Below are 26994 nucleotides of genomic sequence, written 5' to 3'. Positions count from 1 at the left end.
TTAATGTGTGGCAAACATTTAGTAATAATCTCATCAGACCCATGAGACACACACACACACAAAAACAAACAGCAAAAGAAGAAAAATTCTCAGAAGCCAAAATTCCTTTTGCTTTACAGTGAACATGTTAACGCAGCCAAACTTCACCTTCTTCCCCCCAGTGTAACACTGAACAGAAACTTGCATGGAGAAAACAGCAATACTCAAGTTATCAACCAGTTTGTACCATTACCGAGTTAAAAATGGCTAAAAAGCCATGTGTCAGGCACTGTAAATAAGACATCTTCTAAAATACATTCTCCATGCACTGAGGTCCAGGTACTTGACAGTTCAGCTTTCTTTGCAAGTTGTATGTGACTTCAAAGGCTAGAAACTAGAGCCTCTCTTCAAAGATTAGGTTTTTCCCTGAACTACTTCACCAAAAAATTTGTTTGGAGCTCACCAGAGCCTTGGGGTAGTTGTGGGTGGGGTTTTTTGATATTTTTGTTTGTTTGTTTGTTTGGATTTGGTGATTCGGGTGTTTGGTTTTGCTTGGGGTTTGTTGTTTCTTTTTGCTAAAGGGCTGCACACGCACCGAACTGGGGCGCAACAGATTGCAGAAGCTGCGTCTGCCTGCAGAGCCGAAGGGACAGCGCTGCCGCAGGCACTGCAACCGCGTAACGTGGTTTTACTCCTGACAACGAACGAATCAGTTAAAAAAAAAAAAGAAAAAAAGAAAGAAAAAAGAAAAGGTGTGTGTGGGGAGGAACAACAAGCAGAAGTCTTGGTACACGGGTTCTGTTCCCGCTCCGGAGGATTCCGCGCCGCAGCGGTGCCTGAGGGAGGCCTCCCGCCGCCACTGCCGCAGGCCGCGGGCAGGCAGGGGCCCTGAGGCGGCACCAACCGCCCAGAAGAGGCCGCAGCCATTACGGCCCCGGGCAAGCGGGACTCAGAACGTACCGCCGGCCTGGGGCGGCAGCTCCGAGAAGCTGCTCCGGCCCCTCCCGAGCAGCCACCCCGCCACCGCGGTACGTGGCCGCCCGCGGCCCCGCACACCCCCCCGCGGCCGCCCCTCGGGCGCTGCCTTCCGCCCCGGGTTCCGGCGCGCGGAGCACGCCGCTCCTCTGATTGGCTGCCTCCGCCGCGAGCCCCACCGACCCCAGCGCGAATGTCACTTCGCCGCGCGGTCGCGTTGGCCGGTTCAGTGCCGGCGCTCTCGCGCCGCCGGGTGCCGCGAGAGGGTGTGCCTCCCCGCGGATTGGTGGGGCAGCAGCGCGCATGCGCGCCCTCTTTTGGCCTCGCCCATCTTCCCCCCCCCGCCCCTTCCTCGCCCGCCGTAGCCGGCCGCGCCGGGTGTCGCGCGGCCCCGTCCCCCCCTTTCAGCCATGGCGGCCGCCGCGGAAGAGCCGTTCCCCTTCCACGGCCTGTTGCCCAAGAAGGAGACCGGCGCCGCCGCCTTCCTCGCCCGCTTCCCCGACTTCGATGGGCGGGGGGTGCTGCTGGCTGTGCTGGATACCGGCGTGGACCCGGGGGCGCCGGGCATGCAGGTGAGGGGCGGTGGGGAGGAGCCGGCCCGCGCTGCGGCCCTGAGTCACGGCCGCGGGGAGCGGAGGCGATGGGAGCACCCGGGCCCTGCCGGGCTGCCGTTGTGGCGGGCGGCGGCCGCGCTCCCGGGAGTGGGGGGACGGGCGCCAGTGTGGGGCCGGGGACGTTCGTTTGGGAGCGGCCGTGGCCTGCGGGCGGCCCGAGGCGTCGGCGAGAGCCGGGGTGGCCGCTGCAGGGCTGCCCTGGGGACTTGCCGGTGTTTGTGTGTTGGCTTACAGTTCCCGTTAAGTACCCGTGAGCGCGGGAAGGGCGGGGGGAATCCTGTTGGACAAGGGCTCCGCACCGGCCGCTTCGGGTGTTTGTGTAAGGATCCTCCTCTTAGGCCCTTCGCGGGCGCTCCGAATCTCTTCGGTTGTCTTCTTTCACCTAGAGCTCACCATAGAGCAATACTTGGTGTAATCTGTTAACCCTTGGCTTTATTGCAGCAGTAGGTAGCTAGAGGCTACAGGCAGCGCTTGGGTCCTTTACGTGAAGGCTGCGGTTTTGTCTTTCAGTGTGTTTTCCTTGTGTCGTAGTGCCACAACAGTCTGTGTCAAATCAGGTTCTGCCAGCTTTGTTTTGGGATCTGCTGGCTTTGCAGCTCAGGCTGCACAGTGATTGCCATTATCATTTCAATCTCAGTTTTTTAAATTTCCGTGTGATTTTAATTTTGGCGTTTCTCATCACTTTCTCTTAACTCTTGTTTCTCTCTTAAGGCTTCTTTGTTCTCTTAAGTTTGTGTGTGGCTTTTTATGTCCCTGCTGCTTCCAATTTCTTGTCAACGTGTCTTCTCTGAGATGTGACAAAGGAAGCCTCAAGAAACCGTTCAGGGAGGCTTGTATGTAACTCGCTTTAGTAGCGCATCCTTCATTTTTTAACTGAGCGAGACGTGGGCTGGTTACTGCCCCTTCTTTGGGCACAGATTTTATTCAGACCCTGGCAGACCTTTAGTTCAGTGTTCTGAAATGACCCCTTATGGGGTTCAGGGGGGTGAAAGGGTGAAAGAAGAGGACAGATAGGGTGGGAGGGAGGGACTGGACAGCTGTAATTTCAATTGATCTAAGATGGAATTAAACTGATGCTTTGGCAAAAGGTTGCGGGTAAGTGGAATAGTAACAAGGAACCTTAAAGAAAGCTAGCCAAAATGCAAGTAAGAGAAAACCATGGGCAGACCAGAAATTATTAAGAGACTCCTGGGAAGAGGTGAATATAAATGGGATGTGCATTTTCATATGACAGAGCAAAAAACCTAAATCTCCAGAGGTTATAAACGAGGAGTGGTCAGCAACAAAAAGAAAAAAAAAAAAGAGTTTATAGGCACTAGAGGGAAACTTTGTTCTGAGCAAAGTGTCCCTTACTATGCCTTATGAGCCTTGGGTTACATATGAGCGCCCGTGATCTTAGTGTTGTAGTGTTGTAGCTGTATTGTGACAGATAGTTTCTAACCTCAGGAGAATTTATTTTTTGTATTGCACTTGTCTTCCCTGCTGCTGCTTTTTCTTACTGTCAGACTTGTCAGTTCTTGGCCTGGCATGGAGTTAGAATATTGAGAATTGATTCAGTAACTTAAAGGGAAGAGAAGGCATTACATGTAGCAAGGTTAGTAGGTGCTACAGGTTTGGGTTCAAGGTAACGTCGGTAACAATTAGACGCCAAAATGAGCCACCCTATTTTGAATGTAGTGGAGTGTTTTTAGTCAACACAAAGCAGTTCATGTTTTGCTGCTCTCAAATGTCTTACTTCTGGGTAGGGTTCCTTTGATCATTGATGTTACAATTTGGTTTGCAAGCACTGACACCACAAGCATATGGCATATGATCACTTGATGACAGACAAGAAGATTCGGGGACAAAAGTATGAGTGAATTGCCATTAAGTTTATAGTCTTCCCTGGACACTTGCAGTTACAGAGAGAATAGCAACTGCTGAACAGACCTCCCCACGTAGATTTCAGTTTTATATTGGTTGACTTGCTTGGCTACACTGAATGTTAACCTAACTTGTACTTCAGTTCTCTTTCTGAATCTTTCGTAGCCAGTGCCCTCTAGGGAATGCTTTTCATTTTGTCTTCCGTGGCTTTACACATTCCACCTGTTGATGCCAACTGTAAAGTTCAGTTTGTCTGCTTCTTTCATGCTAGTATCCCATTTCCTCCTTCTTGGTATAATTTGTTTCCTATTATCTGCTTAGTCATGGATTGTGATTCCTCATTCAGGCACAGCAACTGATGAAATTTTAGGTGGGCAGATAAGGTTTGTTTAATGGAGCATTGTGGTTGTGTGTATATAGTCTTTGTTCAACCCCACCCTGTCCTTTCCCTGTTGCTGTTGTCACTCCTTGCTGTGTTTCACAACAGGTAAGTCTGCTTCTTGCAATTTCGCTTATTTTATGATGTGCCTGTTGGAATTATTGATTACTAATATTAGCTTGTACTTTCATGAGATGACCTTTTAGCAGTAGCAGTGAGTTCTGTTAGACTTGTTTTTCAGCACTGAGTTTTAAAAAAAATAAATAAATAAAAATTACTTGATAATTATTTTGTGATGTCGATCAGCTGTCCTGTGACCGAAGTGCTGAAGAACTTACTCATCTCTTGTTGCTGCAATAGCTGTCAGTTGGAATTGGTAACATTGTATGGTCTGGCAAAAATAGGCATCTGGCTTTGCCTTTTAATTTGGGATTGTCACAGTTACTGGTGCTCCTCCACTTCTGTTGTACTGATCAGCTGCCAGAACCATGCAGTTAGATTATTTCTAATGCGCTCGTTTAATGCGTGAATTTATTTGCTTTACAAAGAGCTAACACAAAAGTATGTTTTTTCAAACTAAAATATATAAACAAAATCAATTTGGCTTGCAAACTACTAGACTTTTTTTTTCAAATGGCTGTAGGCAAAACATGATGTTAAAGGTGAGATTAGAGACTTTGTTACAAATGCATATATTTAATTCTGTAAAAACGCCTTTATTTTCTAAATTTTAAAAGAAACGTACCTTCTATCTGCAATAAACTCATTAGTTCAGGATAATTAATCGAGTTCACTTGATTGTTTTATTATGATTTTTGTTTTCCCTTCAGAATGGCAAGACTTGTAAAGGGAAACCCAGTTGAACTCTGAATTTCACTGCAGCGTTCCACCCGGTCGGCAGCGTGCCAGACAGCGCACTTCATGTCAGCAGAAGCCGCCATATCGGTTACTTGCACAAAGTGACCGTGAACCTGTTTGGATCGCTGCCGTTAGGAACTGAACCTTGCACCTGAAACTCTGAGTTTCTTATGTCTGACTGAAAGGCTCTGATTTGTTCCTTCTAAATGTACAAGCCTGTGTGTGTGTGCGTGGACCTGATTTTGGGCTAGGAGGCAAAGAGCTGCTTGGCGTAGGAGTTGTGCGTTGCCTTCCTGGCTAGGAAATGACTTTTAAAACAACCCAGGCTTGCAATGGCATAAATCTGTGTTCTGGCCACCTGTTGTTGTATAACTTGTTTATTTCAGATAGGTCACCTTGGATTACGTTTTCATTCTTGTTTTCTTGTGTTTCAATCACTGAGCAATTCACTTTGATTAGAGGCATATTGAAAAATGTCCGATTCTAATAATCTCAGGTTTGGCTTGCAGTTGCTTTATTACTGGAGCAGCTCTTGACTTTTCTGTGAGTGGAAACTGGCATTCGAAGGCATTAATTACAAACACTGGAAAATTAGATGGTTTGAGTGCCTACACACCATGTTTCCAAGTAAATTTTCACTACTGTTTAACTGTTGTTCAGTAGATGTTTGACCAGGTTACATGCTTTAGCAATTTTCTTAACTGAATGTGAATTTCTATGAACAGTGTTGGCTCTGTAGTGGAAGTTGGTCCTTAGCAAGCTTTTTCAAGAGAGAAATTAAATGAGTGTCCTTTTTTTTGGTTGCTATGGGTCTGGGATGTTTGGATTTGTTTTAGGGGTTGTTTATTTTAGTTGTTTAAACCTGACTTTATTAGGAGGTTGGGGAGGGTGCATGTTCCCTGTCACTTTTCTGGTTTGGTTCTTTTTTGTTGTTGTTGCATGTGTGGTTTGGTTTCATTTTTTGTTTTAAAATAAGCCATGAGAATTTGAGACCTTGGAAATATTTATCCGTATTTGTTAATGTGTGATAAAAGCATGACCCTTCCTGTCTTTGGCATCAACAGAGAGTGGCTTATACGAAACAGCTTGGTCATATTGTTAAGAGGATACAATTCCAGAGCATGATTTAAGCAAGACTACCTCCCATATATGTTATGTCTAGCATAAAAATTATTGATAGAGGAAAAAAGGCAACAATACCAAATATTTAAATGGTAGTAAACCAGCAAGCGTTGCTGCTTTTCTAAACAAGAAGCTTTTATCACTTTCAGTGTAGTTAGTGTATAGGAGTTGGGAAGATCATTGATTTTTTTTTTTTTAAAATGAGTCTTTAATGTAGAGTTGTAAAAATAGGTCCATATAGCCAGTTCATAGAATCACGGAATGGTTTGGGTTGGAACTAACCTTTAAAGGTCATCTAGTCCAACCCCTCTGCAGTGAGCAGGGAGGGACATCTTCAACTAGATCAGGTTGCTGAGAGCCCTGTCCAACCTGACCTTGACTGTTACCGTGGATGGGACATCTACTACCACTCTGGGCAACCTGTTCCAGTGTTACTTGCACTTCATCATATAAAATTTCATCCTTATATCTAGTCTGGATCTAACTTCTTTTACTCTAAAACCATTAGCCCTGGTCCTATGGCAACAGGCCCTACTAAAATGGCTCTCTAGATGTCCCCTTCAAGTACTGGAAGGCCACTATAAGATCTTCCCAGAGCCTTCTCTTCTCCAGGCTGAACAAGCCCAACTTTCTCGGCCTGTCTTCATAGCAGAGGTGCTCCAGCACTCTGAATTCCTCTTGCTCTTCAAGCAGATAACACTGCACATGGAGCACTGTTTATTTGCTGAATAAACTCATACAATGCCTACTAGATGAAGCATGTTATTACAAGAAGATAATATTGAATATTTTTGTGAAATGTTTAGAAAAAAAAGTCTTAATCATACTCTTGGTAATTATGTAGAAGTTTCCTCTAGGTGAAAGGAACTTTAGGTAGGCTAGTAGTTTCTTTTTGTTGTTGTTGTTTAGGTTCCTGCAACCACTGTAAAGTCCATCAGGGCTAGTTTTTTTAGAGGATTTAAATCTATGCTTGCTAAATCTTACTAGCTGGTCATCTCTCTTTCTCATCACCCTGGTAAAAATATTCCTTATACAATATTATATATATTGTAGACTGATCCTTGTACAGTATTATATACTCCTTATACAGCATACAGCTATAGCTTCTAGCAATTCAAACTGGTTAAAACATGAAGCAGAATCTCTGAAACAAGAAAAACAAGATGATGGTAACTTGTGTTCCTTTAGGGTTTAAGCTCTGGTAAGGAGACGCCGGGTTGTGACTCCGTGTACTTCAGTGCCTTTCATTTGTTAGAGCACTGCACTCATTGCTGTCTAATTTGGCCTCAGTGGTGGGCTGGAAGCACTGCAGCTACTCATGGGAACACAAATAGGTTTTTGCAAATGGCTTGTGAATTTAGGCTTGGTTTTAGATTGAAGCACCTGTGCTTTATTGATACAGTGTTTTTACTTGCTTGTCTTATAAATCTTGTTTAAAAATCAGTTGCTGAGTTTGTATAAACTAGAAAGATAGACATGTTGCCCTTAGTTATATGAAAGTTTAATTGATTTCAAGTTGTACTTCAGTAGAGCCTGGGTGCTTAAGAAATTTAGCTGCTATTTTTATTGACAACAATGAAAACATCCCAGTTTGTATGCTAAAGGTTAATCATCTACATCTTCAGTTTTTCTGTGTTCCTAATCTCAGATTACAACTGACGGGAAACCCAAGATAATTGATATAATTGATACAACAGGCAGTGGTGATGTTACTACCTGTACCATTGTAGAACCTAAAGACGGGGAAATCACTGGCCTTTCTGGAAGAACTTTAAAGGTGAGTGTTTGGTGGTACAGAGACACCATGAGGCATCATTTTCTTTCTTTCTTGTTTAACAACACATTTAGCACCTATTTTGGTTTCTGGAGAGCTTGCTTCCTTTCAACCACATCTTATCCCAAACTATACGGTATTTGATGGGCTTCGTACAAACTGCTTGGCATTTCTTTTACCTTTCATGTGTCTGAATGAGGCTGTGTACAGAGTTTGATGGGGGGCTGATAGTAATTTAATTATTCTTTGTTCGAATAAGTATGATATAATTTTGGAAGTTAGCTGAAGAAAATATACTGACAAACTTAAAAATATTAGATGCTGTTCTGTCTTTAAAAGTGCTAGTATTTTCTATGTTTCTATTAACTACAGGAGGAATCGTGTTAAATGCATGCTGAGTAGTTCTGGAGACTGAAAAATCTGCAAGGATGTAGTTGTAGGCTCACTGCTTCGGAACAGAAATTATGTAGGGTTTTCAGAAATGGTACAGTGAAATCTATTAAGAGGTCTTGGCTACATAGAAGTGCTGATGTTACTGACTTGTTCTTTATTGGCTGGTTAGATTGATGAGGTGATACGGGGACACCAAATATTTGGATCTCCATGTTACCAGCTTTCTTCTGAGTTTTGAACAAAGTGTGATTGTAAGGGTGAATCTGTTCATTCTTTTGCTGTTTTTACTAGGAAAAGGGGGTCTGATATATTGAGAGTCTAAAATACAGGAAGATAAGGAATTAGGCATTTGGATGTTTGTCATGAACACTTACCGTAATGCCTGTTTGTTTACAGTGCTGTTGTTTCCTGGGACCTCTACCTAATAAATTCACTGTATTTTTTAAGAGTAGAGAATCAGGGCAATTGTATTTACAGATGTTCAAATGGCAGTGCAGAAGGACAGGTTGGACGGGGCTTTGGGCAACTGCATCTTCTGCAGGGCGTCCCTCCCTGTGGCAGGGGAGTTGGAGATAAATGATCTTTGAAGTCCCTTACAACCCAGGCTGTTCTGTGATATTTGCAGGTCTGTTCTGCTAAGCTCCCTCAGGCAGTGTTGATTTATTAGAAAAAAATTAATCTATTTCTGAATGTGTTTTCTGTAGATTCCAGCGAACTGGGTAAATCCTTCAGGCAAATATCACATTGGCATAAAAAATGGCTATGATATCTATCCTAAAGCTCTTAAGGAGAGGATTCAGGTAAGGTATTAAATTTTGGTTCTGGTGTCATGTTTCATTGTTCTGATTCTTATTGTAGTTTCCTAGAACAACCTACATGATTTGCGGACACACGAAGGCTGCTACCCAGAGCTTGTGAGCTCTTCTCAGTGATTTTTGTTTGGTTTTGACATGATCTCCTGTGAGTTTTCAGAACAGCAGGAGGTGGCATGGTGGTCATCCTGACAGTGATCAGAAAGTCTACAAAGTACTCATATCTGTTTCTTTTTTTCTGTGTTGCAGTTGTTGTTTGTTTATATTATTGTATTGAGCTTTTTAGCCATTCTCTCTCAAATCCGTTTTTTTTTGTACGATTTTTGTGGCCTTCATACTTTGACCTATGTTTTTGTCAATATATTGAGGATGCTGGGTTTGTGTTACAGAAAGAACGCAAGGAAAAGCTCTGGGATCCTGTTCACAGACTGGCTCTAGCAGAGGCCTGTAGGAAACAAGAAGAATTTGATGCTGCTCATAGCTCTCCCTCACAGGTATGTATAAATCTGAAAAAAATGATAAACTTGCTGTTTGCAAGGATTTGTTGATGGTCGAGAGGAATGGTTAGGTGAGTAAAGGAAGTTTATCTTCTGATTAATTTTAAAAGTCTGTATGTGGATGTTTGGTTGATTTCCTTGATATTGTTCACCTTTAAACTTGTCATCAAATAGGAAAAGCGTGTTACTTCAAATACTTCGTAGTATATTTTTAAATTTCATGATATGTTTTATTTTTAATTTAATATGGACTTGATGATCTTAAAAGTCTTTTCCAACCTTGTAATTCTGTGATTCTGTGCTCTTTTTTGAGGCTCTCCTCATCGCTGTACTTAAAATTGAATTCTTCTAATCATATCCTTTCTTTTCTAAACTAGGTAGTATTTCAGTGAAGTACCAGAAATACCTGAGGTCACTTCTGTATCATTTAACACTCCGTAAAAATAAATGAGGGCTTGAAATGTCAGGATTGCAGAAATTCAAAATAGTCATACATAAAAGGCTAAAAGAAAATTAGTTGACTGTTGAAGACTTTTGAACTTCTAGATATTTGTGACTCCTAGGATAGACTTAAATGCTTGGTGAAGTAATGGAAAAAAATTTTAAAAAGATTTATCTTGTAAGAATTTTAGAAATAATTTTCACTTTATTTTTGTTGCCATATTAGGTAAATAAGCTAATTAAGGAAGAACTTCAAAACCAAGTGGAACTGTTGAATTCTTTTGAGAAAAAATATAGTGATCCTGGCCCAGTATATGACTGTCTAGTATGGAATGATGGTGAGACCTGGAGGTAAATTCTGAAACTTTTCTAAAACATCCTGTTCTACACATAAAACAACAGCTTGCGTTGATGACTGTGCTAACTTTGAAATTTGCCCTCTTTATAGAGGTCTGAAATGTTACTTGCTTTAAAATAATCTTGCTGTGCCACTTAAGTTTCATGACAATGTTCTGATCCCAAATGAAGATGGGATAGAATGAAGTCTTATTTAAGACAGCATTATGTAAAGTGTAAGCTTGTAGGATTTTCCTCTTAGGGTAGAATTGATTTGTGTATCCATTGGTGATAGGAAAAACCAAAACAGAAGTATTTGCACAGACTTCAGGATGTAATATGTCACTGTTCTTGACTGATAACATGCATTGTACAAGATAGTAAGACTTCAGATGTTTGTGTACCAGCACTGAAGAGCTAGCTTTTGTAAAATGTCTTCCTTGAAGAAATTGCCTGAATTTCCACATGCTTGCTTTTCAGAGACAGCTTTATTTGAATGCAATAGCACGTGAATATCAGCTTGTTTAGAAATCTTTGTGGATTCTGAATCTAGGTGTACAGAGAGGTTTATTAAAAATACTGACTTAAGATACTTTAAACACAGAAACAAGCTTTGTGAAGTCTTTGTGGTACTCTTTGCTGGGGGAATAACCAGAAGTTTACAGCAGCTGGAAAATTGTCGTTTTTTTTGTCAACAGAGCCTGCATAGATACAAGCGAGAGTGGTGACTTAACAAGCTGTACGGTGCTGAGAACCTACAAAGAGGCTCAGGAATATGGATCTTTCGGAACATCTGAGATGTTAAATTATTCTGTTAATATATATGATGATGGAAACCTTCTTTCTGTTGTGACAAGTGGAGGTAAATGAGTCATCTTAAGAAAATTTTTGCTCCTGAGTAGGTATCATGAGAAGCAGCAATCTGTATTGAGTCCTGATTCTACAGGACAGTTGGGATGGCTCAAGGCAGCTGTCTTACAGCAGTGTTCGTTACTATAATAATCAAGATCAATATTGAGATTTCCTGAACCAAACCAGTTATGACAGGTTATCATCAAACTTGCTTGCATTTTTGGCTGAAATACTGTCAGCTTTGTGTTCAAATGCATGTATACACAGTATATACTTAAGTACTTTTTGAGACGTTCTTGTGTCTTAAAGCTTAAAAGAGAGAACCTTCTTCAGAGTACCTTTTTTTGTTTGTTACGTATAGGGTGGTGGGTGATGTAATTTTTTGTAAAATTTTTTTAATTGCTGTTACTTGGGTTCATATAACAATCTCAAACTAGAACAGAAGAGCAAAAGGGGTATCAATCTTTGTTTTGGTTTTGCCAAACTTTGTTGTGATATCAAGTGTCACTGTAGCTCAAATCACTCTATGCCCATATTTGTGTATTCTTTATGTAGTCATGATTTGTTTTGGAAGCATCCTGATTAAGTTGGTATGGATGTATTTGATTTGAAGAATACTCTTTATTTCTTGTGAAACTGTTCCATCTCAGTAGAACTACAGAAGTAGTTCTTGTTTCTGAATCAGTGGTAATTTTTTTGAGAGACTTCTTTTTATACTTCTGTGTGTATTTTTTTATTTCCAATTTTTTTTTTAATCTCCACTGAGTCATCTCAGGTATAACTTTCCTGCCCTGGCACAACCTGAGGCCCTTTCCTCTTGTGCTATCACTTGTTACTTGGGAGAAGTGCCCAACACCCACCTGACTGTTACTTCCTTTCAGCTAGTTGTACAGAGTGATAAGGTCTCCTCCAGACTGAACATCCCCAGTTCCCTCAGCAGCTCCTCATGATACTTGTTCTCTAGACCCTTTACCAGCTTCACTGCCCTTCTTTGGATGTGCTCCAGCACTTCAATGTGTCATTGTAGTGAGGGGCCCAAAACTGAGCACAGCACTCGAGATGCAGCCTCAGCAGTGCTGGACAACTTTCCAAACACTCTTCCCCAAGTTTGTAGCACTGCTTGGGATTGTTATGTCCCAGGTGTAGGACCTGGCACTTTGCCCTGTTGAAGGTCATACAGTTGGCCTCACGCCATCCATCCACCCTGTCCAGATCCCTCTGTAGAGCCTTCCTACCCTCAAACAAATAACACTCCTGCCCAGTTTGGTGTCTTCTGCAAACTTACTGAGGGCACACTCAATCCCTTCATCCAGATCATTGACCTTAAAGAGAACTAGCCCCAGTACAAAGACCTGGGCAACACCACTTGTGACAGGCCATTGGCTGTTTTTGTATATTTATAGCTCAGTAAGTGAAAATTAATTTATCTGTAGTGTATGAAATTACTATAAATGAAGTTCACTAAACCCACAATGATACAGCTTCTCATTTACTTAGGAGCACATGGAACACATGTGGCTAGTATTGCAGCTGGATACTTTCCAGAAGAACCAGAGCGGAATGGTGTGGCTCCTGGAGCTCAGATTCTTGCGATCAAGATTGGCGATACGAGACTGAGCACAATGGAAACTGGGACTGGTCTAATAAGAGCTGTGGGTATTTTATTGAACAAATGATTAATAATACAGTGTTACTTAATTGCAGAATATTGTGGAACACTTTCTGTTCTGTTTCCTTATACAACACATTCATGGTTCTAGAATATTTCTGACTAGATAAAAAAACTACCTCCTAATCCAAACAAAAAAACGCCCCCAAAATACCTACCAAAAATACCCCCCCCAAAAAACCACGATACAAAACTAACCAGAATATATTTTAAAACATATCTTGAGAATAATGTTTTTATATAAAACAAGATTCTGTTGCATAGAGCACTTGCAAGGTCTTTCAGACTGACAGAGGTGCTGTGTGTCTGGCTAGCTTGATACATGGACTGAATTACTTGCATGCAAAAGTTGAGTAAAGAAAAAAAAAATCACTCTTTTTTAATGATGAAAGACCCATGGAATTAAAAATAGAAAATTGTATTTGTGGCCTGAAGAATATCTTGCAATAGCAATATGAAGATGTGCAATAATATTGGAATTTAACCAAACTGTATGGGAAAAGAGAAGTTTATGTTGCTGAGGACAGACATTTGAGACAATACTAATGATGTCTGGAGTGTTCTCGTAGGGTAATGTCTCCATTCATAGCTTGGAACACTGCAAGAATTACGACTGTTAAGGGATTTTTTTTTTTTTAATTCTCTGCACTGGGAAAATACCACTTAAGTAACTGAAGGAAGTAAAATAATTTTTTTTTTCTGTAGTCAGAAGAAATTTATCCGTTTTTCTTAAATCTGTGGCAGATCAGTGTAAGCAGATGTCTTTTGCCATTCCCAAAATGACTTATTCTATGACTAGTATGTACTTTCTTTTATTTTTACTTTATCAGATGATAGAAGCAATAAAATACAAATGTGATCTTGTCAACTATAGTTACGGAGAGGCAACACATTGGCCAAATTCTGGGTGAGTGCTGTTGTGACTAATACAGAGTATTTTGATACCACAAAAGTAGAATTACATTTGATCTTTGTGTATATGAACCGTCAGTAAGAATGAATTGTGAAGGCCCAAATGATTTATATACATTAAAGTGTTGCACTTTAAACATATGGAAGGTGCTATTGATTTATAATACAAAGAATATTTTAGAATAATAAACGGCTTTTGTAGTTGGAACGCCACTTAATCTGGGGCTTTTTTTAAAGACCTAATATTGTTCTATAACTGTTAATCCTTTTTAAAAGGTACTTTGTGGTCAGCTTCCTTACTGGAACTGCCTCTGCTAGCTGTGGGAAGCAGTCTGGATAGTATTCCTTGTTCTGTGACTGGTCACAGAGGTTCTATTAGAAATGGGAGTTTTGTCCAGTGGGAAGAAAGCATATTGTTGATTAAATTGCTTTTTTTTTTTTTTTTTCCTTCTCACACCAGGAGAATTTGTGAAGTAATTAATGAAGCAGTGTGGAAACACAATGTAATCTATGTTTCAAGTGCAGGAAATAATGGCCCCTGCCTTTCTACAGTAGGATGTCCTGGTGGAACTACATCTAGTGTAATAGGTAAATAATTTCTTTTGGGAACAAATGTTGATAATATTCAGCTTCTGTCTTTTCAAGCTTTAAGCTTGTGTTACGTGTTTGAGATCATCGGTTGATGGGCTGTACTAAATCTGAAAAACCATCCAAGACTGCTGCACTACAGAATTAATTTTGAGGGACGCACTTGCTCTATCTTAGGTATAAGAATTTAGATTATCTTCTTACTCAAGACCGTACTTCTGTAGAAAACAGAGGTTAGGAGGCAGATGGTCTTGATTTGATGTGGCTTTGTGTAAAATTTGCAAAGTAAATCTTTGTGGTCTGACCTGTTCAAAGTTTCCAAGGTTATTTTTTTAACTGCAACTGTTTGAGCATACCAACTGCAATCAGACCACGAGATGCTGGTAAATGCAACTTGTAAAAAATAAAAGCAAGTTGGGTTTTAATTAATTTTTTAGAAAGTCTTGTAATCCATTCTGAATTGTCAGAACCATAGTTTTAGATGTTCTGTCTTTGTCAGTGTGATTTCCACTTGTAGTGAAACTCAGCTTTTTTAATTTGGATATAAAATAATCTCATAAGGTGCACTAGACAAGTCCTTCTCGGGGCAAGGATTCTTTTGGGTGTAGTGCCACTTCTGTGCAAGTATTACTGGCATAAAAGTTGACTTTTCTGATGGGCTAGTATATGTCTTTCATATTTCATAGAAAGTTTAAGGTATGTGACTTCATAAAACATCTAACACTGTGGGCTGACTTCCCGAGTTTTAGTTTTTACATAAAATCTCTGATGCCACATTGCTGTGCTAGAAAAGATGCTCAATAAATCACAGATTTTTCATGCAAAAACACTAGCATGTAGACTTGAAAGTTTGAGACACACCGTTTCACTAGAGCTAGTAGAATTAACACTGATTACTTTCTAAAACTTAATCTGCAATTGCTCTACTGCTGAGGTTGGGGGTTGGAGCTGGAACTAACAGGCTCCTTTTCAGGTCTGCATTGGCTTTGCTTGTATAGTGCAACTGGTCTGTCAGTTCAGTGTACTCGTATCACTCTAGAGATGAGGCAATCATTCACTCTGCATGTGAAGTAGCTTGTACCTTGTCCTCCATCTGGAGTGAACCAGATAGGGGTTTTCGTTTTTTGAAGGTAAAGCAAAATACCGCTGACAGTCTGGTTTAGTTGAGGCAGACAGTATGGACATGGGCCTTTCTAAGTCTGTCTGTCAGCTTGGTATGGTAGTGTTTTGCCATCCTGGTGTACTAGAGCCATAAAGAAACCAGAAGACTTTAGAACAGGCGCACAGCAGGGAGGCACTGTGCATCCTTGACATTGTGTTCTACAAGTCCATCATCAGCAGGCTTTGATGTAGTCATTTACATGCTCCAGGCACTTTGAACTGATACACTGGGAAGCAATGGTTATCTCATCTCTGCATTTGAGCTGTGTGGATGTGGCTGTTGCTCCAGGTGGTGTAGCTGTGAGCCATGGGAACCTGAACCAATTCACATAGATTGCTTTGAGTCAGGGTTGGTGTAGTGTGACAGTGTAAACATAGCCAGAGGGGTGTGGCAGGGCGTGGAGACATGTAAAAGTGATTTGTTGTGAAAGACGTGTAGCATGTGAACAGGTTCTATTCTAGTTAAATAAAAACCAAAACTTTGAAGCAGATGTACACTCCCACACAACTTACTGATTGTCTGTAAACTTAGTGATTGTGCCTACTATTGTGCTGTGTTTATATTTTAATGTTACGCTGCATGACCATCAGCGTTGTTATTGCAGAGCATGTTGCTTTACACTTGCTTTACAAAACTACTTGGATTTAATGAGATGGAAAAATGTGTGTTTCCATTCTTAAATGCCAATTCTTCTCATAATGAATTTAAAACACAGAAATAGCTTATTTTTGCTTCATAATAAAAATTAATTGTATATCTAAAATGCTTGAATGTTGGTTGTTTATTTCAGGTGTTGGTGCCTATGTATCACCTGACATGATGGTTGCCGAATACTCTTTAAGAGAGAAACTACCAGCAAATCAATATACTTGGTCATCCAGAGGGCCTAGGTAGGTTATACTAAAAGAACAAATTCATTATTTTGGGGTTCAGAATATGTAATTTAAAAGCTAAAAATTGGTCATTAGTACTAGAATAGAAGTACTTGTTTCCTATGGGAAGAGCACAGGTAGCCTGCTGTTCTTGGAAGGCCTGTGTGTGTTGAGCTTTAGAACTCCTGGGGGAGGCCACTGAGCTGCTCAGCATAATCTGTATCTTTTAGGAAAGTGTATTGGAGTGCAAACCTACTCAGAAGTGATAAAACTTCTTGGAAATTTGGGTTTTTTCTGAAATTTTCTTTTTCAGAGGACTTTTTTTCTGTAGCATTTATTTCATTAAGTTAGTGTGGTAAAGTTACCTGTTCTCTTAGTGTTGAAGATTAAATGAAATACAATTTGCAGTAGTGTTACTTTTGGCTTCAGTGACATTGCTGTGATGGCACAGCGTACTTGAGGGTTTTGTTTCAGTCCAGTAGAGGTGTGAGTAGGCAGAAAAAAATGCTTTTCTACTTCATGTTGTAGAGAATTACCTCAAAGATCTGTAAAATAAAACTCGGGAGCAATGAAAACTTGAATTTTGTATTGTGCTTCAGAAGTTTTTGATAGAAAAAATAGAGTAATATATCTTCCTGAGTCTGCACAGAGCAAGGATGATAGTGTGTATCTGGCTCATACAGTTGAAAACTAGATGCTGCTTTAACTGAGCCATAGATACTGTCCCCATTCTTAAATAAGCTTGGGCAAGAAAGAAAGGTGGCTCAGGCCCAGCTGATTCTGATCCACCTCTTGACATGCTCTTTTCTCCCTGCTCTCTCCTTGTCACAGGTTCTGTATTATAATTCAGAATTCGACCTGGAGTTGAAGTGGCAACATGCAAAATTAGAGATCTGTATTTTGGATCTTTTCTAGTCTTCCTCTCCCTTTTTTTTTTCTTAAATAAGTATTAAATAGGCTATACAGAATACTAATTTATGCATTGAAGGGTTTAATAGGTTTGTTTGCATTTTTCTAATTCAAATTCCAGAAGATACTCTGGTGGCTAAACTGAAACCTGGTGAAGAGTATTGAAGGAGTCAAAGTTTAGAAAACTTTCACTGTAAAACAAACATAGCTGATTCATGTGACTTTTTAAACTGCAACTTAGCACCATGCTTTTTATCATGTTTAATGGGTTAGTGGGTTTAGTGAATAAATTTTCTCCCTAAAGCTAACATTATTTTTTTAAGTGCGTGGATAACTTAATCTTAAGTGTGCAGGAAAAAAATACTTGGTTTTAATCATTCTGTTTTAACACTAGCACTGATGGAGCCCTTGGAGTGAGTATCAGTGCCCCAGGAGGTGCTATTGCCTCTGTTCCCAACTGGACTCTGCGAGGAACACAACTCATGAATGGCACATCCATGTCTTCTCCCAATGCATGTGGAGGCATTGCATTAGTATTGTCAGGTAACATGCTACAATGTTAAACATAGAGGTATAGTCTAAAACAGATTAAGAGTTTGTTTTTTTTTAAAGAGGAAAAAGTATTTAACTTTCAAAATTTTTGTTGTATCAGATAATATCCTTATTTTTAATTTCAGGACTCAAAGCTAATGATATTCATTACACTGTTCATTCTGTCAGAAGAGCTTTAGAAAATACTGCAGTGAAAGCTGAAAACATAGAAGTATTTGCACAAGGACACGGTATTATTCAGGTACTTGCTTACAAAAAACCCAACATAATATAAATAACTTCCAGTGGAAAACTAACCCACAAAAGAAAGCAGCTTCCAGGCAAGCTCATTCAGTTTGCTCCCATGATATTTGATTCTCAGATCTGATGGAGGGAGGAGAAGAGAATGTAGTGGGAGGGGAGGAGGAATGAAACAGTTCTTTCAGTTTCAGCAGTTACTGTAGAATAAATGTTAACTAGATACATTCTTAGACTGATCAAAATGGAACGTAGACATAAAAGTGGGATGTTTCACTCATGTGGGTTTGGATGCCTAAATTTTGTCCAAGAATGTTTTTATGCTATTGTCAGAGCTGGACTTGTTCTGAGCAGAAAAATGCTGGAACTTTAAGTTCCAGGCAGTAAAAATACAGGGATATCCATGCTGGTCCACAAAGCACTACAGTGGCAGTAGTGTGATGACTTTGCTCTGGGCCTGCACTGAAAATTCTGAGTGTTCATTGTATCCTGTGGACTTCTAAGTAGCTTGGATATCAGTGATGTGATCCTTTGTATGCTGAAGGCTTAGTCGGTGACAGTCTCCCTATGGATAAGCTCAGGTACTTAAAGAGTTGATGCTGGTTTTTGCCTACAGCTGTTCCTATCCTAGCTAAGTAGAGGTACTGAGATTTTGCTTTCCTCCTTAGAAATGTTAGATATTAAATGCTTAGCCCTAAACTCATGTTCTGGAGATGCTAGAACCCAGTAGGTAATGCCCACTAAGCACATCTGCAATACTGAGTTTGTTACAGAAGGCAGCAGTGGTGGTAGCCGTATCAAATAAAATTGCCAGTGAAAAAGGAGATGAGCCAGTCATCTCTTATGGTTCAGTAGCCTGATTAAAGCGTGTGTTAAAACATGGATAAAACTCATCTGTGAGACCAAGGGTCTTGTGTGTCCCCTTGTCTCAAAGGAGAGTGTCCTGACCCCCACTGGTGAAGGGAGCTTACTGTGGAGTAGAAGGAAAGGTAAGATTTTTTGAGTTGGTAGAATAGCAAGTGAGATAGAAAGGTCATCTGCCTTTACTGTGACAGCTCATTTACTTAAATCCAGGGCTGGATTTCCTGACCTGTTTCTCTTAATTCATATAAATTTAAACAACTTATATGGGCACCCCATATTGCGTGTGTCTCTCTTGAACTGTTCAGCTTAAGTACATTGTGTTGCTCCCTGTACAAGGAAGGCACATAAGTTAGTGTAATAGGTCTGGCTCTTTGAAGTCATCTCTGAAAACTTCTGTTATGCTTCTTTTGATGGATTTGTGGTGAAGGAGATTTGGCTTTCTTTTTCTTAATGTTCTTCACTATGTGTGGCTGTTGCAGACTGAAAACACTGCCTCATTTTCTATACTGTCATGTAAAGTACAAGCTGAGCTACTTCACTTCATGCTGTGCCTGCTGAACACTTCATGTTGAAGGTAATATGCATAAATTACTATGAAATTGAAATTTTAAAATTTAGAATATGTTCTTTCTAACAGGTTGATAAAGCCTATGACTACCTCATTCAGAATTCATCATTCACAAGTAACATAGGCTTTACGGTTACTGTCGGCAGCAACCGTGGAATCTACCTCAGAGATCCTGCCCAGATAGCTGCACCTTCTGACCACGGGGTTGGCATAGAACCCGTCTTTCCTGAGAACACAGGTAGGAAAGCTTTTTTTTTTGGGGGGGAAAGTGTAAACTATAAACACAGAAGCTGTGATAAGGAGCAGTTATAGGAATCTGTACTGTACAAGCAGTAAGCGCAACTCTAAATTTCTGTACTCTAACACTTCACCACTTCCATATTTTTGAGGGAGTCTGATTCATGCTTCATCTCAGTGAAATAAAGTATCTCTTTGTTCCAAAGACATTTAGAGCAAGGTTGTGGGTCTAGGGGAATAATATGGAAAAATAATCAAATATCCCTAATGTTTTGTGGAACTGTAGAACTTGAGGGTTTGTTGTAGATAACTCTTGACAAAGAATGATTACTGTTCTAAACATGAAAGTACTTACCTAGGAATTAGTTTTCTCAGTTATTTAAAAACTGTAAATTCTAGATTTTCCTGCAATGCAAGAAAAAACGTGGTTTAACAAGTTAGACTTAAATTCAATTGTGCATAATGGATAAACATAAACATACCTAAAGGCAATATGGAATTGACATAGATTTTAGTTACTTAGTAACAGGGTAAAAGTAACTTGTGCAAATCAAAACAAGGTTTGACATCTTTTCTCTGTAAACTATTTTGCCCTGCTTTATTAAATACAAATTGGAAATGGCTGAGCGAATATATTACATTGTATCCAAAAAATGATCCACTGAAGAGCTTGTTGCTGAGAGTAATTCCTTTCCTAAAACCAGTGATCCTCAATAAGGTTGACATGTGACAAAAGGGTGAGTTACTTAGGGGAAGAAAGGGTATGAATCAGGAATTAGGACAGATATTGACTCAAAGTAACTTAGTTATTGCACAGTGTAGAGTGGAATTGATGCTTTTTAAATTTAACCATATGAGACTGAGAAATAAAATAACTATACAATAGACTCCTCTGCAGGACGTACACAATCTGAGAACATAGAGCTTTGTAATGGTTGACTGGCTCGTAGCAGGATGCTGTTTCCCTACTGCCTGTACAGTTGTTGTTTCTGTGCTCTGTCTGGTGTCTGCAAGGAGACTGAGCTTGAGAAACTTCAGTAAGAGGTTAAGTGAGTCTGACCTGCTCAGTCTGTGTACCGAAGCTCTCTGAGCTTTTATGGCCTCTCATGTACCTGTGAGGGAATTACATCTGATAATAGAGTGCTCTTACAGATACAATGGAGTGCCTGAAAATTAAACTAAGGTTAATTAAGACTAGAAAATATGGGGGTTTTTTCAAAGTATCATTAATCATTAGAGCAGCAGAGAGCTGATTCTTAACCAGTAAAACATTGCAGCTAGGGTTGGAAGCTTTTCTGGAAGCTGTGCTTCAACCCATAGCTTTTCGGACATGCAGGCTAACTTGTGAAGTTGGCTTAATTGACTGCTCGCAAAGTCATAGTAATTTTTTTCCCAGACTTCACCTCTTGATTAGGTTGCTCCATAATGTAGTTTGGTGGAGGAACCCTCAGAATCAGTGCAATTGTTTTTTATTGTGTTTCTCTACATTAGGCAAGACTTTGTACCTATAGAGGAAAGTCGTATACCTGCTTCCAGACTATGCTGTGGGTGACTGAAGCATTGCTTTCTATGCTAACTTTGATTTGAAACAGCTTGCCAGTTTCAGGGCAGGAAATTTCAAAGTTGGGTTATGAGCTTTATTTTACTGAATGCTACTGCTATAATATTTTTCATACTGTCCAAAGTAGAGAATTTGATTTGCAGGGACCTTAAGGAATTGTTCCTATTACATTTTATTAATGTGGACATCTTAATGGCAAATACTGTGTTACTGTAAAATTTGAGAACATATTTATGTTGTTTAATTGTTTTTTAAAATTTTTTTCTTGATAGAAAACACTGAAAGAATATCTCTCCAGCTTCATTTAGCTTTAACTTCAAATGCACCGTGGGTCCAGTGTCCTAGTCATTTAGAGCTTATGAACCAGTGTCGACACATAAACATTCGTGTGGATCCACGTGGCCTGAGAGAAGGACTACATTATACAGAGGTATTGAAGTATTGCTGTTCTAAGCAAAGTTGTGTGCCCTTTCCTTTTCATGAGGTCTCTCAACTTTTTGTAGAAGTAATTTTTAAAGAAATAAAAGCTACGTGGTATACAGACCAGAAAACAGAGCCGTGCTCCATTTTACTATACAGACTGAATCCAGGGTTCAGCAATAGTTATGCTATACAATAGCACATGTCAATGTAAAGTGTTTAAAAAATAAAAACTTTTAAAAACATAAAAAAAAATTACCTTTGACTGTCTGGCTTAGACCTGTATTGCTGTTGAGGACAGAGGGTTGTGTTTTGATGAAGTCTTAAATATTTTTGTCTTTCTGTGGTGGCTGAAGGACTGGCATAGCTAGTGTGGTGTTGCCATGCCATCTTATATAAACCTAAGATTTTGCTTTGCATTGAAGAGATGCTTGTGCAGAGTGGTGCAACCTATTTTGTTGTTTCCTCAATTTCATTTTCAAAGGTGAAGGAGACAAACGTGTGGTAATGGCTGTGTACAGCAAGAAGCATTTTGCTGTCTTTGAGGGACTACACTTAGATTTCAACAAATTTAATATAGAAGCCATCAGACTCCTTATTTTCTCTCTCAGCCATCCTCTTTTACTCCTGCAAAAGAAACCCACCAATAAAACCTATTTTCCAGTCCTCTCCATCTTCATCCCAAACTTTATTCCATTGCATTGTAGTTGATCACAATGAAACCTGTAACAGCTTGCTTTTGGAAGTCATTTGCTCTAGATGGTTAGTTGTAAGGCTTCACTGGTACCACTGAACATTTTAGTGAAGTGATGATGGAATAAATTTTTAGAGATAGCATTTAAAGCTTCACCATAGGATGCATGGTAAACCAAACTGTATTTTATCAAATATAATCCTGGAAACGGAGGATTAAAATATTTCTAATGCAACAACAAAAATAGCTGATAAAAATAAGACTGTTTGGAACAAATTGTGAGTTGAAACTAGGCTTGATATTCTGATATAGGAACTATCAAATGTGTGTTGAAAGCTTCAGAACTTCTGAGGAAAGACTGAAATGAGCATAAGTGTGAAAACTACTGTTTTAATTCTTGTTGAATGTTTTACAATTTTCAGGGTGACAGTAGCTAAATGAAGATTTTCTTTAATTTTTTTTCCTCAGTGATAACTACAAATATTCGAAGTACTCTTAACTAGTTTAATATTGTCTCCTCTGATTTCATTTTGACCAAAGATTTTACGTGGCTGTACTTTATTTTTTTTAGGTGTGTGGATATGATATAGCAATGCCTAATGCAGGCCCCCTGTTCAGAGTTCCAATAACTGTTGTTATACCAACAAGGTCAGTAAACCCAGGTGTTACTTGCTTTTTTAGTTTAGTTTTCTGCACCCACTTGTCACTCATTTCATCACCACCTCTTTCTGGGAGTTGTTCAACTTACTGCTTTGATAAGGGAGCAGAGATCTGAAGAGATTCTTGCAGCAGACTGACTTACACAGCAGTGGCTTTTTAGTAGCTTTGGTCCTGGCAGCCAGAAAGCAGCATGTTCTGCTGGTGCAGCAGCTTCCTGTCTATCAGAATACAGATGGCTTTTGGCTTGTTGACCAGAGTATAAATCAACATACTCATAGATATAGTGGAGATTGTTTTTTCATTTCTGACTGGTGGGCTAGAGCACATGAAAGTGGGGGGCATTATTTGCCAGATGAACATTGGGTTAAGTTTCCGTTGTTACTGTAACACAGCAAATTTAGAGACTTAGTGTTGTGCCCATCATTGGCTTAAATATGAGTTGAGTGATGTTAATAAGGAAGGAGAGTGTTTTACTAATCCTACTCTGGACAATCTGCCCTGAGGGAAGCGAGGTAACTTTTCTCTAACTCATAGTGATGTTACTCCTTATGTAACTTACCTTACTTTAGTGAAAGGTCACTCAGCCAGCAAAAGCAGATCCACTGAAAACTTTGATATTTATGCTTCAGTACAGTAATTTCAGGGAGGTGAGGAGGGTGTCTGCATAATTTTGTAGAGCTGATGTTTTAAATTGTTTAAATATATTGTGCTGTCAGTTTCTTTACTACAGTGGATCAAAGTAATTGGTGCTGAGGACTAAGTATGTTTTTTAGAGTATTTTTGAATTTTAAAATACTTCTTTTTAATAAAGGCTTCACAGGTTGTTTGATCACTGGTTTTGTTTTCTTTTTGACATATAGAGTAGATGAATCATCGAGCTATGACCTGACATATACAGATGTTCATTTTAAACCTGGACAAATCCGAAGGCACTTCATTGATGTTCCACAGGGAGCTACATGGGCTGGTAAAGATAATAAGCAGATTAATTAAATAGAAAATCACATCTGTCAAACTTCACAAGTTGTTTTGAAATAATTTTGATTTCTGCCTGAATAAGAACTGAAGGATTTGACCCACAAATATTTATTTGCCTTTAAGCTCTTGGAGTGATTTGAGTTGCCTCCTTGTTTCTGGTATGGTAGAATCCTGCTGTCTCGGTCATCTAGAAACCACCAAATACCATCTGAAGTGATTTGCTTGATGGAATACCCCAGGTTTATGTAAAACATGTCTGAGGTTTGCCTTGTTCTTAAGGTGCATAGATGTAACTTTGAAAGATGTCTCAACTGAAGAAAATATGATTTTCACAATGGGCAAATAACTCCTTATTCTTCAAGGAGGAGGAAAAAAAAGGCTTTTTCCTTGTATATTCTGTGCAAGATGACTAAATAATCCTTTCAAGAGTTCAAATTAAAGACTCAAGTTAGTGATAAGACTTAATTTGGAATTCAGCAGCTGTCTGTTGTGTACAGATCATACACCTGTGCTGTCTGATTGTCATCATTTAATTGAGTCATGTTTCTCTTAACTGATTTCTGAACTTTGTTACATTTCTTTAATCTGAAAGAGTCTTTGTAAATATATAAGCATTATTCATCTGTGGAGCCACTTGGGGTACTGAAATTTACTTAAATTTAAAATTATTCATGAAACTAGTGTTTTTCTGGTGAATCTGTGCTTTTCCTCTGAAGTTCTCGGCTCTTGAAACTAAACTTAATTTTCTTTCCTTAATCTAGAAGTGACAGTGTGTTCATGTTCAGCTGATGTGACAGCCAAGTTTGTGCTTCATGCTGTTCAACTGGTGAAACAAAAAGCATATAGAAGTCACGAATTCTACAAGTTTTCATCCCTGCCAGAAAAAGGATCAGTGACTGAAGCATTTCCTGTCTTAGTAAGTCACCCTAGGGTGTTGTGGGGGGAAAAAGTAACACATCAGTCCAGTGTAACATAATTCAGTCTAGATTTCTTTTCCAGGAAAAAAAACCCAAACCCAAGAAAGCATACATTTGTAACAGTAGTACTGCATCTAGTTTTCAGTTTTGATGATATCTCTAGTAGCTTATAGTGTTTCTTAATTATTCAGTAGTGCCCTTATAATGTGTGTTGATCTCTTCAATTTGTTGGTACTTGTTATCTAAACCGGGTCATTTCTCTTTGAAATAGGGGCTGTTAGGGACTTCTTGTGTAGAAGTAGTTTAGCATATTTTGCCTGTAATGCTTAATGTAGTAATCTGGGATATCTCCTTGATGTTGAAGCCAGGTGATAACTGACTGGTTTACATTCACACTGCTTAGAAACAGCAGGCTTAGCTTGAATAATGCTACCTCACTAGTCCAACATGGGACTGACAGTGAGGTAACTGTTCAGGGGTGTGGATGTCCACTTCTCAAGTTTGTCCCCTGTCTTACTTCAGTTGCATGGCTTTAAAGCCTAGGAGTGGTTCTGATTTCTGTGGTGTTCAGTCCCTTACCCTCTCTGAAAATGTCAGGTGGGGGACCCTAAGCTAGGTTTGTCCCACTTGACACATTGTGAATTTTATCGTGTTAGCTAGACAAGAAACAGCCACCCTCCCAAACATCCCAAGCTTCATGTCGTCTTTAGGCAGAGAATAGGATCTCATTTTCTGATAACTTTTTCTGGGGCACACATACTAAACTCATCTGTGAGCTGAACTCCCTAGTCCAAAGTATTGGAAAGAAAGATGTAGCATTTAAAGCTGTACGTTTCTCTGTAGGATATATTCCTCCACTCTTTGCAGTCATCAGTCATCCTGTTTTGTGTGCTCTGTCTTGTGTTTTCTGGACCAAGTATAGTGTTGTCTTTTGGTACTGTACAAACCTATGCAACTGGAGTAAACTGGACATAAAAGGGTCAGGTTTGAGCTATACTCCAATATTATTTTATTTTTTTTTTAGTTTGGGGTGAGGGAGGCTGAGGTGAATAGAAGGGGTAAGATGAGAGCTTGAGCCTAACTTTGTGCTTTTCTTCTCCAGGCTGGAAAAACGATTGAGTTCTGCGTTGCTCGGTGGTGGGCAAGCCTAAGTGATGTTAGCATTAATTACACGATTTCTTTCCATGGCGTACTTTGTGCTACTCCTCAGCTAAACATGGTAAGTTGCCCACAGTGTTTATTTTGAATTAGCCTGAAGTCCCATGGTATCTCTGAATAAAAAAGCGTGTTTTCATTTTTGCCTATACTTAGGAAGACTAAAAGTATCTTTATACATTAAATGTTCATATTTTCTCTTAAAAATAAGTAAATAGGAATTCAGTCCCACAGAAATGTCTGTTACCATTATTTTTTTCCCCATGTCTTTTATCATAAATCAATGGGGGAGTGGGATACTGAGAAAAACCAAACGAACTAACCAACACCAATAGAAAGGACATTCTAAAAGGCTGAATCTGTAACTACACTTAGAATAGCAAGTGTTTCTGTAAATAAACTTTGCTGATACCACAGATGTTAGGCTTGAATATCTAAACTGCCATTGCTAAAAGACAGTACTCTGCATACTATTTGCAGAATAAAATGTCGTTACCATTTATTTTCTGTTCAGTGTTTTGAGATGTGCCACTTGGCTTTAGGTTCATCATTTAGGGCAATCGAAGGCGCAGTGGATGGGCAGTGTCATGATTCCAAAGGCTCTGCGATACCAAAGGATTCAAAGTTTCTAAAGAATCTGGTCTAGAAACTAGACAAGTATTTACTTGTCTTGTTACAGTGTTCTTTGCTGCACTGTGCAAGCTGTCTTGGCTTGACTGCCTCCTTCAGGAGTGAGCCCTCTTTGAAAGCTGAGGTGGCAACATCTACATGAAGCAATACCATGTTAATTTATCCTGGCAACTCCTTTTTGTTTTGGTTTTTTTTTTTTTTTTACCTCCATCTAAGGGTCAGAGCAAATTATAGCTGCCTCACAGGTGAATTGGGATGTATTCAGGCTCTGAGAGCTGAATAAATTGGAGGAAAAAAGTGGGGATGTTGTGCTAAGGGTACCAGGTCTTTAACCTGATAAAGCAGGAAAAGAAAAAGCTTGTGCTGTGCAGAGCAGCTCCTCCTACCCCAGTAGGATTACATCAACTGAATAATGGAGAATTAAAGATGAGAGAATGCAGCTTTGCCTTTCCTTCTTGATTACCTGTAACTTTCATTAAATACATTTTAATAGTGGCTTTGTTGTAGGGTACTT

The 26994-nt window shown here is 39.7% G+C and overlaps 1 protein-coding gene across 2 annotated transcripts in view; it reads left to right on the top strand.

Annotated features, from left to right (window-relative positions):
• Window positions 1–1364: 1364 nt before the first annotated feature.
• Window positions 1365–26994, top strand: part of TPP2 (tripeptidyl peptidase 2) — a gene marked incomplete at its 5' end in the record, with an annotated part of 52387 nt that continues 26757 nt past the window's right edge. For both annotated transcript variants that reach the window (XM_084262308.1, XM_084262307.1), the window contains 18 exons: window positions 1365–1526; window positions 7439–7567; window positions 8662–8757; window positions 9159–9263; window positions 9934–10058; window positions 10742–10905; window positions 12393–12547; window positions 13395–13471; window positions 13937–14064; window positions 16017–16116; window positions 17402–17550; window positions 17685–17800; window positions 19298–19466; window positions 21299–21456; window positions 22712–22788; window positions 23661–23767; window positions 24540–24694; window positions 25798–25914. In XM_084262308.1, coding sequence (XP_084118434.1) covers window positions 1365–1526; window positions 7439–7567; window positions 8662–8757; window positions 9159–9263; window positions 9934–10058; window positions 10742–10905; window positions 12393–12547; window positions 13395–13471; window positions 13937–14064; window positions 16017–16116; window positions 17402–17550; window positions 17685–17800; window positions 19298–19466; window positions 21299–21456; window positions 22712–22788; window positions 23661–23767; window positions 24540–24694; window positions 25798–25914 — 2289 coding nt within the window. The remainder of the gene's footprint in view (window positions 1527–7438; window positions 7568–8661; window positions 8758–9158; window positions 9264–9933; window positions 10059–10741; window positions 10906–12392; window positions 12548–13394; window positions 13472–13936; window positions 14065–16016; window positions 16117–17401; window positions 17551–17684; window positions 17801–19297; window positions 19467–21298; window positions 21457–22711; window positions 22789–23660; window positions 23768–24539; window positions 24695–25797; window positions 25915–26994) is intronic.

This window comes from Gallinula chloropus, assembly GCF_964237585.1.
Source record: "Gallinula chloropus genome assembly, chromosome: 1".
Classification (NCBI taxonomy): Eukaryota; Metazoa; Chordata; class Aves; order Gruiformes; family Rallidae; genus Gallinula; species Gallinula chloropus.
Note: the sequence above shows the minus strand (reverse complement) of the source record. Positions and strands in the feature narration are given on the sequence as shown.